A 16,989-nucleotide genomic window follows, 5' to 3' on the forward strand; every position below is an offset into this window, starting at 1 on the left:
GATCGCATCTTTATTTAATTTTTTTATATACATGTTGGAGCTCTAAAAGGGAGACCATTGTGAATCTGACTAAAATCTCCAAGGATGGTATAAATCAGGGTACCTAACCTTTTCCAGGCTGCGGGCACCTTTGAATTCTGACACAGCATGGTGGGCACAGCCACAAAATAGCTGCCACGAAATGGCTGCTGCAGGAGGTGGAGCTAACCACAAAATGGCTGCCATAATTTACCTTCAGTTACATAATGAAGATCCTTATGCTGTGGTGGCAGCTACTGGCAAAGCAACATCTTTAAAAATCTGCACGGCCAATCAAATCTCCAGTGGCCAATCAGAAGCCTTGCTGAGCCAAAGCTCCACCTGACCCTGCCCACCTTCTAAAAACACTTGAAGGGCACCATTCTTGCCCATGGAGACCATGTTGAGGATCCCTGCTTCCCCATCTCCCTCCATTATCTTTAACAAGACACTCCGCTACCCTTTACATTCAATATGAAGGTTTAAAATGCTGTCCTTCCTTACAAGGTTGTTGTGAATATAACTATGCAAACAGCTTTCAGTGGGATAAGAGGGTTTCATTATCACAGCCTGTCTAATTCATCTGTTCATTAATTGCTCTCACCCCTCTTTATTTCTTCCTTTCCTCTTCGTTTCTATAAAGAATCCTGAATTTCAGAGTATAGTCGATGGCTGTACTTTACAAATATTGCATCTTTCATATTAAATCTGGTAAAATCTGAACACAGATTAAAAAAATCTTAAAGGTTTTTGGGGCTGAAACATGTAATCATGCTCTTCTTGCAAGGCTGCATGGGTAAAAAAATCCTCTTGTATTTTGCACATATTTTCCTCCAAGTTTAAAGATTCGGTTTGGATCTCATCGCTTATTGTCATCCAAGTCTTCGTCTAGTGGTAAATACTGTGGGTGCCCAAAAAATCTAGGAGGAAGAGAAATAATACAGTGAAACTTCAGGACATGCCAGTTGTAAACTGCCCTGTTGCCAAACTGGTTCTCTGGGGGGTATTTTCCGCATTCCACATCGACAGTTCAGGGTTTAACAGGACGCTTGAAGGCCAGTTGTGAATTCCCAGTACATACAGAGCCAGCCAATGTGACAAGTACATGTAGATTTCTGGCAGTTTCCCACACAGAAGTGCCTTTTCTAAAGGCATTGCAACTCTTAGACATGTCCAGATTTTTTTAATTTCAGGTAGCTCTTTACCTCCAAAGTTGCTGTGCATGGTGGCAAAGCCAGAATCGGCTGCAACAGCTGAGGAGTACACTGTGTATAAGTGCAATACAAAATCTGGCTTATAAAATGATTGGTTATGGCAAACAAATTCCAATTAGGGCTGCCAACCTCCAGGTGGAGCCAGGAGATCTGCTTTTGCAATTGATCTCTGTAAAGTGATCAGTTCCCCTGGAGAAAATGGCTGTTCTGGAGGGTGGCCTCTATGGCATTGTACTTGGCTGAGGTCCCTCTCCTCCCCAAACCCTGTCACCTCCAGGATCCACCCCCCAAATCTCCAGGAATTTCCCAACCTAGAGCTGGCGACCCTAATTCCAACACAGAGCACTAGCTGTAGCACAAGAGCCAAGAACACAGACTAGAACAGGATGATCCCTGTAGCTGTTTAGTGTCACTCAAGTGAGGGTTTACTTCTCTTTAGCATTGAAACCCTAAATTATTGGCTCAGTGGTGGAGCATCTGCTTGGCATGCAGAAGGCCCCAGGTTTAATCTCCAGGGAAAGGATGAGGTAACAGGTGATGTGACAAGGCCGCTAACTGAATCAATGCAGAGTTGCTGCTGGTCACAGCAAACAGCACTGACCTTGACTTACTAATAGTCTCATTCAATAAAAGGCAGATTGGGAGTACATGCAAAGAGGGAGAGGATGGAGAAATAACTCAAGCGAATGAAGTTTAGCCAGCTTGATGTAGTGGTTAAGAGTGGCAGACTCTAATCTGGGAGAACCAGGTTTGATTCCCCACTCCTCCACATGCAGCAAGCTTGGGTGACCTTGGTTCAGTCCCATTTCTTTCAGAGCTGTTCTCTCAAGAACAGCTCTCTCAGAGCTCTCTCAGCCCCACCTACCTCACAGGGTGTCTGTTGTGGGGAGGGGAAGGGAAGGCAATGATTGTAAGCTGCTCTGAGGGTGAAGGGTGGCATATAAATCCACTTCTTCTTCTTGAAAGAAACCTCTTTCTTTGTAATAAAAATTCCCAGCTTGCATTATCAAACGCTTTTTCAGCATCAAGAAACATTAAGGCCATTTGTTTTTCTGGATGTAATTCATAATATTCTAATATGTTAAGGATGATTCGGATGTTATTTTTTATTTGTCTTCTCCGTAAGAATCCTGCCTGATCTTGATGTATGATTTGTACCAATACTCTTTTCAATCTGGAAGCTATAATCGATGCGAATAGTTTATAATCCGCATTCAACAGAGATATAGGTCTATAATTTCTTATCTCTTTTTCATCAGAGTTTGGTTTATGAATTAGTGTGATCAAGGCATGGTTCCACGAATCAGGAAGTTTTTGTGTTCTTGTTATATTTCGTAGTAAGTCTTTTAACGGCAATGATATTTGTTCTTCAAAAGTTTGGTATATTTCAGCTGGGAAACCATCTGGGCCCAGTGTTTTATTTCTTTTTTGTTTTTTTATTGCTTCTGATATCTCACACATTGTAAATTTTTCATTCAGTATTTTCTTTTGTTGATCATCATTTTTTTTGTATTATGTTTATGCAGAAAATCTTATCACATTTTGTTAATATTTTTTTTTATAAAATTGTTTTGTTATATTTTTTATCTCTTGTAAGTTATATTTTTCTTCTTTTTCATTTCTTAGTGCTTTAATTATCTTTCCCCCCCTTTCTTTTCTTAACTTATAGGCCAACCAGTGAGAGGGTTTATTTGCATTTTCGAAATAGAAGTGCTTGGTATATTCTTTTTGGCAATTTCTTGTGTTAGTATTAAGTCAAGTTGATGTTGTAGTAGATTTAACTTTTTTCCTGTGTGATCTAGATTTCCCTTCCTTTTATCTTCTTTTTTAATTTGGTTTTCCAAGTTAGTATATTGCACAGCTTTCTGTTTTTTCTTCCATGCATCTTGGTTGATACACCATCCTTTTAGGAAAGCTTTGAATGTGTCCCAAACTATATCTATTGGAGTTTCTGGTTCTATATTTATTTTGAAGAATTCTTGAATCTCTACTTTAGTTTTTTTGATAAATTGCTCATCTCATAGTAAATTTTTATTCATCGACCACCTATTCTTTTTAGGTATTGCCTGTACTGTTAACAGTTTTGGATTAAGGTCAGCAAATGTGTTGGGCAATATCTCCATTTCTATTATATCTTTAACCATAGCTGTTGAAATCCAGGCCATGTCTACCCATGACCATGAATTGTGTCGGGAAGAGTAATAGGTATAGTCTTTCTTATTAGGATTTCTGACTCTCCAGGCATCTATTAAGTTTTGTTCTTCGGCTAGTTCAAGGGAAGTTTTTGGTAGATTATTTCTAGATCTTTTTTTTTACGTTGTTTCTTCCTATCTATTACTGAGTCATATACTGCATTGTAGTCCCCTACAATGCATATTTCCTCAAAACTTTGGTTTGTTAATGTTTCTTGGAGTGATTTAAAGAAAGTATCTTGATTTTGGTTGGGAGCATATATATTTACAATTAAAGTATTTTTTTGTTGTCTTTTAACAGAAATTGCAACAATTCTTCCGTCATTAGATGTATAAACTAGTTCTGGGCATAGATTCTCTTTAACATATACGGCTACACCCCTTTTCTTCAGATCTGCTGAGAAAAAACTTTGCCTGTTTTTTTCGAAAATAAATATTTGTCATCGTCTTTCTTTATGTGAGTCTCTTGTATGCAAGTTATATCAGGTTTAAGTTTATTTATTTAGTGAAAAATCCTTTTCCTTTTTTGTGGGCCATTAAGGCTGTTAACATTAACCGATAATATCTTCAGTTTATTTCTTTCTTCCATTTTTGGTTGAAGTCTTTTTTATATTCACTCTGTATTGATATCTTGTTAAGATTTGTGAGGGTGTGTAGTTTGGTCTTTTCTTGCTTTTGATCTTTTCTTTTTTAGCTTCTTCGGTTTTGGGGTCATTTTCATCTTCCAGTTCAGTCTCCTCCTCCTCTTCTTCTTGCCACCCTAGGTTTTCGCTGTACCTTTCCAAGAAATCTTTTACTTTGAATACTGAATCGATCTTATGTCTTCTTCCCTCATAATTAAATAGTATTCCTTCTGGGAATAGCCATTTGTATGTTATGTTATTCCATCTTGATCTTGGCTCAAGGCAGCTCTTGCCTACTTTGTCTAACCCTATTCTGTTTGGAAGAGATTATTTGGCAATGTACCTGCTTTATCAGGAGAGGTGCAGGTAGGGTTAACCAGCTCCTAGCTGGGAAATATCTGGAGATTTTGGAGGTGGAGCCCGAGAAGGTTGGGGTTTGGGGAGGGGACATCAGTGGATTATAATGCCACAAAGTCTACCTTCCAAAGCAGCCATTTTCTCCAAGTGATTTTATCTTAGTCACCTAGAGATCAGTTGTAATCCCATGAGATCTCCAGCCACCACCTGGAGGTCGGCAACTCTAGGTGCAGGGTTAGAAGAATGCTCCTCCAGGATCCATTCCTGTAACTGCACATTGCCCCTAATTACACATTAATTCCATATTTCCCCCTCCTTCCCCTGCTCTTTTACTGTGAGTCCTAGCATGACATTCTCTGAAGATGATAGATGATGATAGATGATGATGATGATTGATAGATAGAGATATAAATGAAAGACTCACGCATCCACTTTTAAGTATCTCTGGTTTCTGTGAAGGCCGTCAATGGATTTCATGTCCTCCTGAGAGAGATGGAAATCAAACACCTAACCAAAAAGGAGAAAGGGTTAAGTCATCCCTGTGTTCTTGTATCACACATCCTATTGCATATCAGAGGCATTTCAGACAGCAAATATAAAGTATAGAGTTCAAAGATGCATTCATTCAAGGAGCTTACACTCTATCCAGGGTCCCCAACCTCTTTGACCCTGCAGGCCCCTTTGGAATTCTGGCACAAGGTGGTGCTGCAACCACAAAATGGCTACCGCAGGAGGCAGCGCCAACCACAAAATGCCAGGGAGTGAGGTTATGCACAACTCTAACTCTTCAACATTTCAGGCAGGAGCCCTGTTTAACAGGATGTCTTTTTAAAAATTAACATACTATTTAAACATATTTTCTTGCTGACATTTAGCCATGAAGTGAAGATTCATGTGCTGTGGCGGCAGCTGCTGTCAAAGTAACTCTTAAAAAATTTGCACCACCAAACAGATCTCCGGGGACCAATCAGAAGCCCTGCTGGGCAAAAGCCACACCCAATTTCTAAAAACATTTGGCGGGCTCCACAAAAAAACGCCGGCGGACGCCATGGCGCCCACAACTGCCACACTGGGAACCTTTAATCTAGATGCTGACAGTCAGGGATGAAATAATGAGAGAGGAGGAAAGGGAGGGGTCAAGAGTAAAAAGGGATGGAGTGGTTTTTGGATTTCCCAGCTTGAAAACATCTCAGGGGTACAACCTAGGAAGAGATGTGAATGGCACCAGCTGTGGGAAGAACAAGTGGCACATATTCCACCTCAGCTGCACTGCTGCCCTCTCTTCAGCGCCTTACCTGAATGTTTTCTTCTATCTGGTTTTTGGTGAAGGACTTCACCAGCACCACTAGGCCACGCTGCAGCTGGTAGCGTAAAGCCACGAGGGCCGGGCTTCGGTTGTACTTCTTTGCAATAGCAGCCAGCAGGGGGTCCTCAAGCAGAACGGGGGTCTCTTTATTTAACCTGCAAGCGAACCACATGGAAAAAGGGGAGCATTTCCAGTATCAAGAGAAGAAAAATCGCCTGAATTCATGCACCGCTGGCCCCTTCTACTGAGAAAACTCAATATTTTCTATTCGGAAGACTAATCAGAAGAGCTACTTGAATGGGCTGCTCAAGAATGTGCATCCCTTAACTGGGATGTTGCTCTCTTCATATCTGATTTCGGCATAAATGCCACCCTTTGATTTTGCCCTGACAGTCACAAGCACAAATTAAACTCAAAACCAGAAAGGATTCTTGTATGAAGCGCAACCTGCATAAGTGTTTGTGGGCTAGAGGCCACTTCTTCAAGTGCATGAACCATCAGTCAGGAAATTTTAAGTACACACACATATACCAGATACAGAGGGAAGAAAATTCTCAACACAGGCAAGCCATGAAAGAGGTCTAATCTGTGATGTTTCTATGCAAGACTCCACATAACACAAGATGACAGATTTACAATAGCTGTAATTGGTGACAACACAGTCTCCTTGGTTGTATTGGACTAGCTTAATTCCTGGAGTGGGTCAGAAACTCATTGGGCGTGGTCAGACGGCGTGCTGGGAGCAGTTTAAATTGCTCTGGCCCTGATGAGGTCTTTTTTAACCTGGAGAATTGCAATTACGCTCACCTCCTTGCTCCGGAACACTGCGCTGTTGTTTTTCTCTCTCTCTCAGTTTGGGCATGCGCACAGGCAGCCATCTGTGGAACTAAAAGTTTTGCACATGCGCAGAACAGCGATTTCCACTTCAACTCGACTGTTGTAATGCTTCCCTTTAAACTTTAAAGGAACACTTCCCTTTAAACGTTTACCGCTGAAAATGGCCTCTGTGAGATCCCAAACTCGTCTAAAGGCTAAAACTAGGCACCATTTAAACATTGTTTTTAATAACCCTGTGGCGGACCTCTGCCTATGCGCACGCCGCCAACGCTTTTTTAAAAATGGCAGGCAAAAAGCGGAAGCCTCGGGCAGCTTTCGAGCGGGGAGGGGGTTTAAACCGGAAGTGGCTCGACACCGCAGGAGCGATCACACAGGGGAAAAATGCGGCTGGAACCGGAGAATCAGGAAAACACCACTTGGGGACCTGGTATCAAAATACTCCGGGTTAAGCTGGAAAGCGATGGCTGGGGACGAGAGGCAGATGTTGACCATGTGACCGCGCAGATAAAATCCATTTCTGAGGCGGGCCGAAAGCGGACTAAACAGCCCGTCTGAACGCACCCACTGTCTCATTGATGCTCCTGATGTGGTTTTGGCATCTTTGTATCCCTACAGGACTATCACCTTTGTCCCTCTCTAGGCCTCTTTACTGAATAGTGTCATCCAGCTTCTCTTCTTACCATGCAGCATTCCTTTGGGACCCCAGGGCACTATATGCTTCCAGGAGGATGTCCTTTGATTTGCAGAAGGCCAACATCTTGCTCTGGTTCAGGTAAGGGTGGCTTTCAACCTGCACCATTGCCAGACAAAACAATTCCGGTGATGTGAACAAAAGCACAGTGAGAAAGAAGGAAGTATTTTTACTGGATACAGAGAGATACAACCTTGGAGGGGGGTTAGCCCTATTTGCCTGTAGCAGCAAATATAAACAGGAGTCTCTCTGCACCTTAAAGATTAACTCGTTTTTATTCCACATAACCTTTGTAAATAAGAGGCTATGGGTGTGCACGTGCACTGCTTCACACCCCTTCCTCTCCTGCATGATAACTGGCTCTAGCCCAGTCAGACATTTCTGGTGTAAGGGCTTTTCTGTATTTTAATTTCCCTCACTTGTAAGTTCCTGTTTCTTTGGGGTAGGGATCCTGTATCACATGTGTTTTGCTCCCTCTAGTGGTCAATTCATTATTACACTGATTTATTTCTGGCATAAAAATCTGCAGGAAGATATGCCAGACATAAACCTGTATAATATGAAATCGACCACTAGAGAGAGCAAAACACATGCAGAACAGAAACCCTCCCCTCCGAAGAAACAGGAACTTACAAACAAGGCAAACAAGAATGCGGAAAAGCCGTATGTGTGGAGGAGCAGTCAGGTGCCCTGGGCGAGAGCGTTGAATAGAGTCTGAGATATTTAGAAGGAAAAAGATCTTTATTTACCAAAATACAATTTCAATTCACTAGAGCAATTTCAATTCATTAGAGCACAAGAGCACTGAAAATACTATCAGGTATTATTAAACCTAAGAAAACCAAAAGGTGTGATTAAGAAGAAGAAGAAGAAGAAGAAGAGATTGGATTTATACCCCACCCTTCACTACCCAGGGGAGTCTCAGAGCGACTTACAAACTCCTTTCCCCTCCCCTCCCCACAACATACACCCTGTGAGGTAGGTGGGGCTGAAAGAGCTCTGACATAAACTGCTCTTTTTCAAGGACAGCTCTTGTCAGAACTATGGCTTGCCCAAGGTCATCCAACAGCTGCAAGTGGAGGAGTGAGGAGTGGGGAATCAAACCCGGTTCTCCCAGATTAGAGTCCACGCACTTCACCACTACACCAAACTGACTCTCTATAGTAACTAGGTTACTATAGCAGAAAACCTCCCACCGGCAGCCTCCAACCCAAATCCTCACAACAACTCAGTAGGCTGGTATGAGAAAAAAATAAGGCAAGAATCAGCAACAGGATGACATCATTTCTGGGGTGAACCTGGAGTCAGCAAGAACATTACAGCTTCTGTGGAATCCATGAGTGTCCTACCGTCACTTCCATCTATCCTCAGAAGTGATATCATGGTATATGCGATGCCAGCACCCCTCCACGTTCCCATCTGCAAGATCCCATGTTTGCCCTGGCAACCCTACTTGGTAACCTCATCTAACCACGTGAAGACCCACCTCATGCATTTGACTGAGCTCCACAAATGCTTGTGCTAGAATAAAAACATGTTAGGTTTTAAAGTGTCACAAGACTCTCAATTAACTTCTTTCAGGCAGCAGCTCCATATCAGACTCTTGAACAAAGTTACTCTCAACAACACTCGCTGGCAGTGATCTGTTTACTGAGTAGTAAAGAGGATTCAAGCTAAGACTTTCTGTGTCAGAACTAAGGTTCTGGCGCCAAGGCCCAGAGTTATACATAGTTCAAACAAGCCCCCCCCCCCAACGGTCCAGTCCAATCGTAGCCCACATTCAGCCTGCCCAGATTTCACGCGCTCCAGTCCCCACCTGCGAATCTACCGTTATATTATCTATTACTTCAGAGCAAGCACAGACAGCATCCAACGTCATTGCTCTTCATCCCTGGGAAGGGAGGCATCTTAGAAAAGAGTTACCCAACCACTACAACAAAGCCAGCCTCACACACATCTACTCACCCCTCCCCTTAGGAATTCCAGTTTCCATTTGAGAAGGAGAAGAAGAAGAAGAAGAGATTGAGCAGGAACATTACAGCTTCTGTGGAATCCATAAGTGTCCTACTGTCACTTCTATCTATCCTCAGAAGTTATATCATGGTATATGCGATGCCAGCACCCCTCCACGTTCCCATCTGCAAGATCCCATGTTTGCCCTGGCAACCCTACTTGGTAACCTCATCTACTACGTGAAGACCCACCTCATGCATTTGACTGAGCTCCACAAATGTTTGTGCTAGAATAAAAACATGTTAGGTTTTAAAGTGTCACAAGACTCTCAATTAACTTCTTTCAGGCAGCAGCTCCATATCAGACTCTTGAACAAAGTTACTCTCAACAACACTCGCTGGCAGTGATCTGTTTACTGAGTAGTAAAGAGGATTCAAGCTAAGACTTTCTGTGTCATAAACGTTCAGCAAAAGTTTGCAAAGTCCACAAAAGGTCATCCATTTCACCTGGTTTAGGACGGGCTTGTATTTCAGTCCTGGTTTGCTGAGGATCATTTCCAATTGCTGACGGTTGAAGTTGGAGACTCCAATAGATTTCACTAAGCCAGCATCTTTGCATGCTTCCATTGCCTATGAAAGAATAGCAGCACCTTTCATATTTCCAATGAGTGAGTCCTGCTTTTGATCTGGAGGCACACTTCTGTTGCTCTGGTTACAATCCTAAGAACGCCCTCCTGGCAGTAAACCCTCTCGAATTAAATGGGGCTTACATCTGAGTGGACCTGCTGAGGATTGGTCCTTTGCTGGAAAAAGTTTGTTTTTAGCGTGTGAACTAGGGTTGCCAACTCTGGGTTAGGAAATTCCTGGAGATTTGGAGATGGAGACTGGGGAAGGGTATGGGGGCAGGAGCGATCTCAACAGAGTATAATGCCATAGAGTCTCTGTAGGAAGGAGAGCAGCAGGGGGCTTTTTCAGCCCTCCCCGTAGACGGCAAATCGCGGGGAGGTGACTGACATGCCCTGAAGCAGGGCCATGTTTCCCTTAGTGGCGACCAGCCATTGTTTTTAAACTGTATATGAAGAAAACAGTAATTTTCTCAAGGGAAATTGTTCTCTGTCATCTAAGGATCAGTTGCAATTCTGGGAGATTTCCAGGGAGTGAAGCGCTCTGGATTTAAATGCCCTTAGAAGATGTTCCCAATTATGACGAAGCGGCTGTGAAACGACTGGGAATGGAATGTAGTGTAAAGTGGAAGGGGTAAGAAAAGTTTTTTTCCTATCTGAAATGCAACTGGCTGTTATGAATGGAAGTTGATGGAAAGTAGCAAAATTAAGAAACTAAAAGGGTTGTATTAGGTGACTTTGGAAATTTGACTTAGGAATCTGCAGCATTGGGGAATTGAGAATGGTGTGACTTGCTGTTCTGGATATGCCTCCCATTGGGAATGGTAGCTTTGGGTGTCTCTGCACTGAATGTTCCAAACACACCTGATGAAAAGAAATGTCACAATTATCCACGCTCCTCTAGCAGGTGCTGATTGGCACAGCCAGAACAGTACGGTGTGCGGAGGCACCTTCTTCAGAGTAAGTTCTTAATTCTTATTTTATTCATTCTCATGACAACCATGTTCCCATTTCACAGATTAGGAAAGAAGAATGCAGTACAGTACCACTCTTAAGGCATGGCTGATGCTTTACAATGGCTGGAACGTTATGGTACATGTAACCTTGGAAAGGAAGAGGACCCCTTCCAAACACTTGGGCACTTGGCTGCAAAAAGGCACCCTTCCCAGGAGGATTCGCCATTCTACACCAATTTTTTAAAGTCACAGGAACCCTATCAAGGTTTGAGCTCAGCAACCTCAAGCACCTACCTCCCAAGTCTGACGGAGATCTACATTGTCATAAATCAGTTTTCCATTTTCTCCCAACGGAAGTGGGTTTGGTCCAGGCTGAAAACAAAAAGGGGAGTACAACTGTGACCTAAAAATGACCAGCACCAGTGATTTCTCATTCTTTTCTCCTTTACCACTTAGTACTTAAGAGTAAGGCAGGGAAGGGGCTGATTCCACAGTAGAAGAGCGATCGCTCAACTCAGGGAGAAGCAGTGGCTCTGTGGTAGAGCATCTGCTTGGCATGTAGAAGGCCCCAGCTTCAACTCCAGGTATCTCCAGTTAAACAGATCTGCGAATAGACTATGTGAAAGACCTCTGCCAGAGATCCCGGAGAGCCACTGCCAGCCTGAGTAGACAATACTGACTTTGATGCACCATGGGTCTGACTAAGTATAAGGCTGCTTTGTGTGTGTTCAAGTCACTCTGAGGGCTTCACTCAGTTATAATATTTAACTCAGTACTTTCTTTTTATCCTCTGGTAATCTCCCCTTTTTTTCTTTCTGTGTTGGATAGTTTTTTCTCTTTCCCCACAGGATTTCACCTCCATCTCCCAGTTACCCCTTTTCGTCCATTGGCCTCTTTGCACCCTGTTATTCAGTCTTTTCTCAGTGTCTCTCTCAGCCCCTTCTTCTCTAAGCTCTCCAAAAAATCTTTCCCCACCCACAGGCCTCTCTGTATCCTCATTTCTCCACTTATCTTCCTTAGGACTCTCCCTTGTTCTTCCTCTTCCCATGTTTTCCCTGGTTCTCCTTGCTCCAATACAAGGCTTTCCTTCTGCCAGAAAGGCAAACAGTGAAGGAGTCTAGTCAAGCTGAGCAACGTGGCTGGTTATTACAACCCAGCGGAAAACTGGTGTCCCTTCCACTGTACATTTCTAAATTAACCTTGTTAAACAAACAAACAAACAAAATTCCGAATTCCTCTTTACCCAAAGTCTCCTGAAAACCCCACAATCCATTTCTTTCCCTCTTTTTAGGAATTTTAGAGTCTGTTTCTAATAGGGTTGCCAGCCTCCAGGTGGGGCCTGGAGATCTCCTGCTTTTACAACTGATCTCCATCTGACAGAGATCAGCTCCCCTGGAGAAAATGGCTGCTTTGAAGGGTGGACTCTATGGCATTGTACCATGCTGAGGCCCCTCCCCTCCCCTCCCCAAACCCCACCCTCTCCCAGATCCACCTCCAAAGTCTCCAGGTATTTTCCAACCCAGAGCTGGCAACCCAAGTTTCTAATCAATCCCATCTTGATCAGGTGCTTTCAGAAAGCGGGAGGGGCAGGGCTTCTGACTGACTGAGCAGATTAAAAGGCATCCTGTTAAACAGAGTTTCTGCTTGAAATGTTGAAGAGTAACCTTGCTCTGTGACATTTTGTGGTTGGCTCCATCTCCTGAGGCAGTGGCAGCCATTTTGTGATTGTGCCCACCACCCTGTGTCAGAATTCCAAAGGCACCCACAGGCTCTAAAATGTTAGGGACCCCTGCTTCACAGCACGCATACTGCAGAGAAGGCAAGACAAAACGTGCCTAATGATCAATAGTGTATGTTTGAAAGTGATTTACCTTTGCCCTAAGAACCCCTGGGAGTTGTATTTCTGGGAATTTCTCACAGAGAAGGTTTAGCAATGTCACCAAACTGCAGTTCCCAAGATTCTTCGGGAGTAGCCATGACAGTTAAACTAGTACCCATATCTGTTTGAAGAAGAGTTGGATTTAAATCCTGCCCCTCACTTGGAGTCTCAGAGCGGCTTACAATAATCTTTCCCTTCTTCTCCCCACAACAGACACCCTGTGAGGTAGGTGGGGCTGAGAGAGCTCTGAGAGAACTGCTCTTGAGAGAACAGCTCTGAGAGAACTGTGACTGACGCAAGGTCACCCAGCTGGCTGCATGTGGAAGAGTGGGGAATCAAATCCGGTTCTCCAGATTAGAGTCCGCTGCTCTTAACCACTACACCAAACTGGTGTAAATATATCCTGTCTTTTCCTATATAGTGGCCAATCTGTTCTGTCTCACTGAAATACTGTGCTCAATGCTTGCATGACAACTTCAAGAAACATTTACCTGAAGAGCATAAGGGTTGTGTATTATGAATAGATCCATGTAATCAAACTGGAGTTTCTTCAGTGATTGTTCTAGGCATGTCTGAACCAATTCAGGACGGTAGAAGGTGCTCCACAACTGTCAGAAATATACACAGATTCATTCCTTTCCATAACCACAGAATTTTAGGGCTTCCAGTGGTCCATCTAGTTCAGAATCATGGTGAAACAGATTTCTCTATACACCTCAACTACAGGAGAAACTGATGCGTCTATCAAAGAAGAATTAGCACTGAAGGTCACACTGGAACCATATTCTGAAAAGGAATCAGAATTTCTATTGTTTGGAGTGAAGCTATAAGAACATAAGAGAAGCCAATGTTGGATCAGGCCAAGGGCCCATCCAGTCCAACACTCTGTCACACAGTGGCCAAAAATACCATCAGGAGGTCCACCCGTGGGGCCAGGACACTAGAAGCCCTCCCTATCCTGTTACACAAAATGAAACTTCCTTTTAAGTGTTCGTGATAATGGCTGGCTTTTTGCCAGCCCCAAAACCACCTCTATCTCTCCACTTTCAACACTCGGGACAAAGTTCTGTTCTTCTTATGACTTAAAATAAATAAATAAATAAAACAATTCAAATTCATTTACCTTTCCTGTATAGAAAATATCCTCCCTTTTTACTGTGCCATCGGCAATCTTCTCACGAACAGCTCGCCCAACCTGTTCCTCGGTGTTGTATAGATAAGCGCAATCAATGTGGCGGAAGCCAACTTCTATGGCTATCTTTGTAGCTTCCTCACACTTACTTTTTTCAGCCTGCCAGTTAAAAAGGGAAAACTTGCCAGTAAATGTTTGTGGTTCAGTGTTACTTCACATTTCAAGGAATGTCTATTCCCAGATGATCCCATCTGCTCTTTGAGAGGAGTCCGTCAGGCCTGTGCTAGCCTGGGCTTCCATCTTGGAGGAAGCAAGACTGGCATCCACCAGTTCCAGGTTAGGACATTCCTGGAGATTTGGGGGTGGAGCCTGGAGAGGGCAGAGTTTGGGGAGGGAGGGAGCTCAGCAAGGTTGTGATGCCAAGTTGCCAGCTCTCTCCTATCAATTGGTTTGAGGAAGAGGGACTTACCAGTGTCAGGAGGAGGGGGGCCTTGCCCATGTCACTGGTGACATGGAGACGTCACGTCCAGTGTTGCAGCAACACTCTGGTATTTGGGGGGGAAACTCTGTGGTAGAAGTCATTTTTACCATAGAGTGTTTCTCCGAATACCAGAGTGTTGCTGTGTTGCCAACAATGTGATGATGTCTCTTCCAGTACACACTGGAAGTAACATCGTTGTATTGCCAGCGACAGTGGTCTAAGTCTGCCTGTTTTGCCAGTAAGCCCCCTCACCATTCAACCAACAGTGGGGGCGGGGCCTGGCAATCCTAGATGCCATAGAGTTTGCCCTCCAAAGCTGCCTTTTTCTCCAGGGGAACTGATCTCTGTATTCTAGAGATCAGTTCTAGTTCCAGGAGAACTCCAGGCCTCACCTGGAGACTGACAACTACGATGCGTTGCCTCTGTAAAAAGTGGGCTGTAGTGCACAAAAGCATGTTCTGAATAAAATTTAGTTAACCTCTCAGGCACCACAACAATCGTTTCTATTTTGCTCTGACATGACTGCTGGGAAGGTTCCCAATCCCTTGTGAGCACCCTCCAGTTCACGTTTGCTGATGAGGCCGTCCCACCTCCATCCCCCTTCTGAAACACTCCCTGACCCTTTCAGACTCCCCCTTGCAATAGAAGTGATGGGGTGGGAGGGAGGGGCGAGGACGGAATGCCAAGGACGATTCCCCAGTAGGTTTGCCAGCTCCAGGTTGGGAAATTCTTGGAGATGTTGGGGGCAGAGTCTGGGGAGAGCAGGGTTTTGGTAGGGACTTCACTGGGGTATGATGCCATAGAGTCCATCCTTCCAGAGTGGCCATTTTCTCCAGGTGAAGTGATCTCTGTCACCTGGAGGTCAGTTGTAATCTTAGGAAATTTGCAGCCAGCACCTGGAGGCTGGTGGTTACCCAGCAGTCTTACTTTCCTTTTCAGGTGATCTTGAGCAATGACTAAAAGAATAATACTTTTATTTACTAAAGGAAAACGTTGGACAGAAATTTGATGACCAAGTAGGTTGCGTTTGGATCACTGTCTAGCATCGGACAGGGAATATTATCCATCTGAAGTTTATTAAACGCAGAGCATATTAAAAGCGGTGTGAGTTAAATGCGGTGTTAAAAGCGGTGTGAGTGTATGTTAAGAGCGTGTTAAAAGCAATTAGATCCAATGGTTCCTAAAAGTGGTAAAAGAAGAAGAGATTGGATTTATATCCCACCCTTCACTATCTAAAGGAGTCTCAGAGCGGCTTACAATCTCCTTTCCCTTCCCCTCCCCACAACAGACACCCTGTGAGGTGGGTGGGGCTGAGAGAGCTCTTTCGAGAACTGCTCATGAGAGAGAAGCTCTGAAAGAACTTCTAACTGATCTAAAGTCACACCAGCAGCTGCATTTGGAGGAGTGGGGAATCAAACTCGGCTCTCCCAGATCAGAGTCCGTGCTCCTAAACACTCCACCAAACTGGCTCTCAAAATCGACCCTCCAATATCATGTGAGAGTGTCAATTTTACCCTGACCACAAGGGCAGAGACAATCTGAAAATGAAATACAATGAAATCTTCCCTGTAATACTTTGGAGGGGATGGCATTAAGGCAAGCTAAAGTGAATGCCCTAACGAGGTGGGGGGCCGTTAGCCATCTCACGTACTGGCAAAGTCCGAGGAAGTAAAATACAAAAAAATTGACTCAAGCAGACTCTGCAGGAGCAAATCACCATGCTGTTGTAATCCAGCTCAGTAAGGCGATACTGGACACAGGAAAGGGCCTTTGCCATACCCAGCAAGAAGATATCTTCAGTTATAAATCCTAGCTGCCTTAATCTAGCATCTTCTGTCTTCATCCGTCGAGAACGGCAAGCACCTCAGACCTTCAGCTTCCGAAACAAAAATAATCCTTAGCCTTAGCTTGAAAGCACTGAGCCATGCTCTAGCTTCCATTGTATTTTGGTCGAGTTCAGCTCTGGAAGATACATCTGAGATGGAACGAGAGAATCCCATTATCTTACGTATATACTGACATTGGGAATGGTCAAACGATTCTGAGATTGCCAAAATCCAGATAGCAACCCCACATAGTAACTGGGATATTATTTTAGAACTGAACGCCTTAATTGCACTGGGGACCAAAACTGTCCACAATGACACCCCAGGGAAATGATGAAGGGCGCTGTCACTCATCCCTACTAAAGACCTTCCTTGATACCCACCCCAACCATCATAAGACCAGAGTTTTTTTGTAGTGATAATCAGAAATGCAAGTCGCCAGAATAATAAGAAACAAATGGGGCACTTACATCATCCGGGGAATAGGTACCAAATCCAAGCACAGGGATTTTGTTCCCATCGTTCATCCTAATGGCATGATCTTTGCTCTGTGCCATCTCTCTAAGTGCCTGTTCAGTCCTTCGAGGAATGCTGAAACTTCACTGTACTTCTGTGAAAACAAACGCTCCAGAGAGAGAAAAGGGTGAGGCTTAATACAACAGCATTCGTGAGACAGGAGTGGCCAGGCAAAGGGCTTCTTAGGAAGCCAGTGAGATGGGTGGGGGAAGTGCCTCCTGTTGTCCAGAGGCCGGTCAAATATTACTAGCATCTGAGCAGAGTCCAACAAAGGGTGTCTTTATGCCTCCTGGGACACACTCTGTGGATCTTTCAAGACTTGCAACAGGGGTCACTTTGACATAGGGATTGCTGTCTTAACATTATTTTCACAAGGAGAACGACAG

The 16,989-nt window shown here is 43.9% G+C and overlaps 1 protein-coding gene across 1 annotated transcript; it reads right to left on the reverse strand.

Annotated features, from left to right (window-relative positions):
• Positions 1–778: 778 nt before the first annotated feature.
• Positions 779–16,644, reverse strand: LOC107108026 (aldo-keto reductase family 1 member C3-like). The gene is made up of 9 exons (XM_015408408.1): positions 16,558–16,644; positions 13,772–13,939; positions 13,140–13,256; positions 11,064–11,141; positions 9,698–9,820; positions 7,228–7,337; positions 5,700–5,865; positions 4,829–4,911; positions 779–938 (listed from the first exon to the last, which is right to left on the reverse strand). The coding sequence occupies exons 1-9, from the start codon at positions 16,642–16,644 to the stop codon at positions 878–880; spliced, it is 993 nt and encodes a 330-aa protein (XP_015263894.1). The 3' UTR covers positions 779–877.
• Positions 16,645–16,989: the final 345 nt, after the last annotated feature.

Source organism: Gekko japonicus, unplaced genomic scaffold (genome assembly GCF_001447785.1).
Source record: "Gekko japonicus isolate JY-2015 unplaced genomic scaffold, Gekko_japonicus_V1.1 scaffold748, whole genome shotgun sequence".
NCBI classification, from domain to species: domain Eukaryota; kingdom Metazoa; phylum Chordata; class Lepidosauria; order Squamata; family Gekkonidae; genus Gekko; species Gekko japonicus.

Coding starts and splice junctions, on each gene's coding strand:
- LOC107108026 (XM_015408408.1), bottom strand. CDS start 16,644: ATGGCACAGAGCAAAGATCATGCCATTAGGATGAACGATGGGAACAAA. Junction 9,821..11,063: donor ATCTCCGTCAGACTTGGGAG/GTAGGTGCTTGA, acceptor ATTCTTTCATAG/GCAATGGAAGCATGCAAAGA. Junction 4,912..5,699: donor AGATAGAAGAAAACATTCAG/GTAAGGCGCTGA, acceptor CTTTTTGGTTAG/GTGTTTGATTTCCATCTCTC.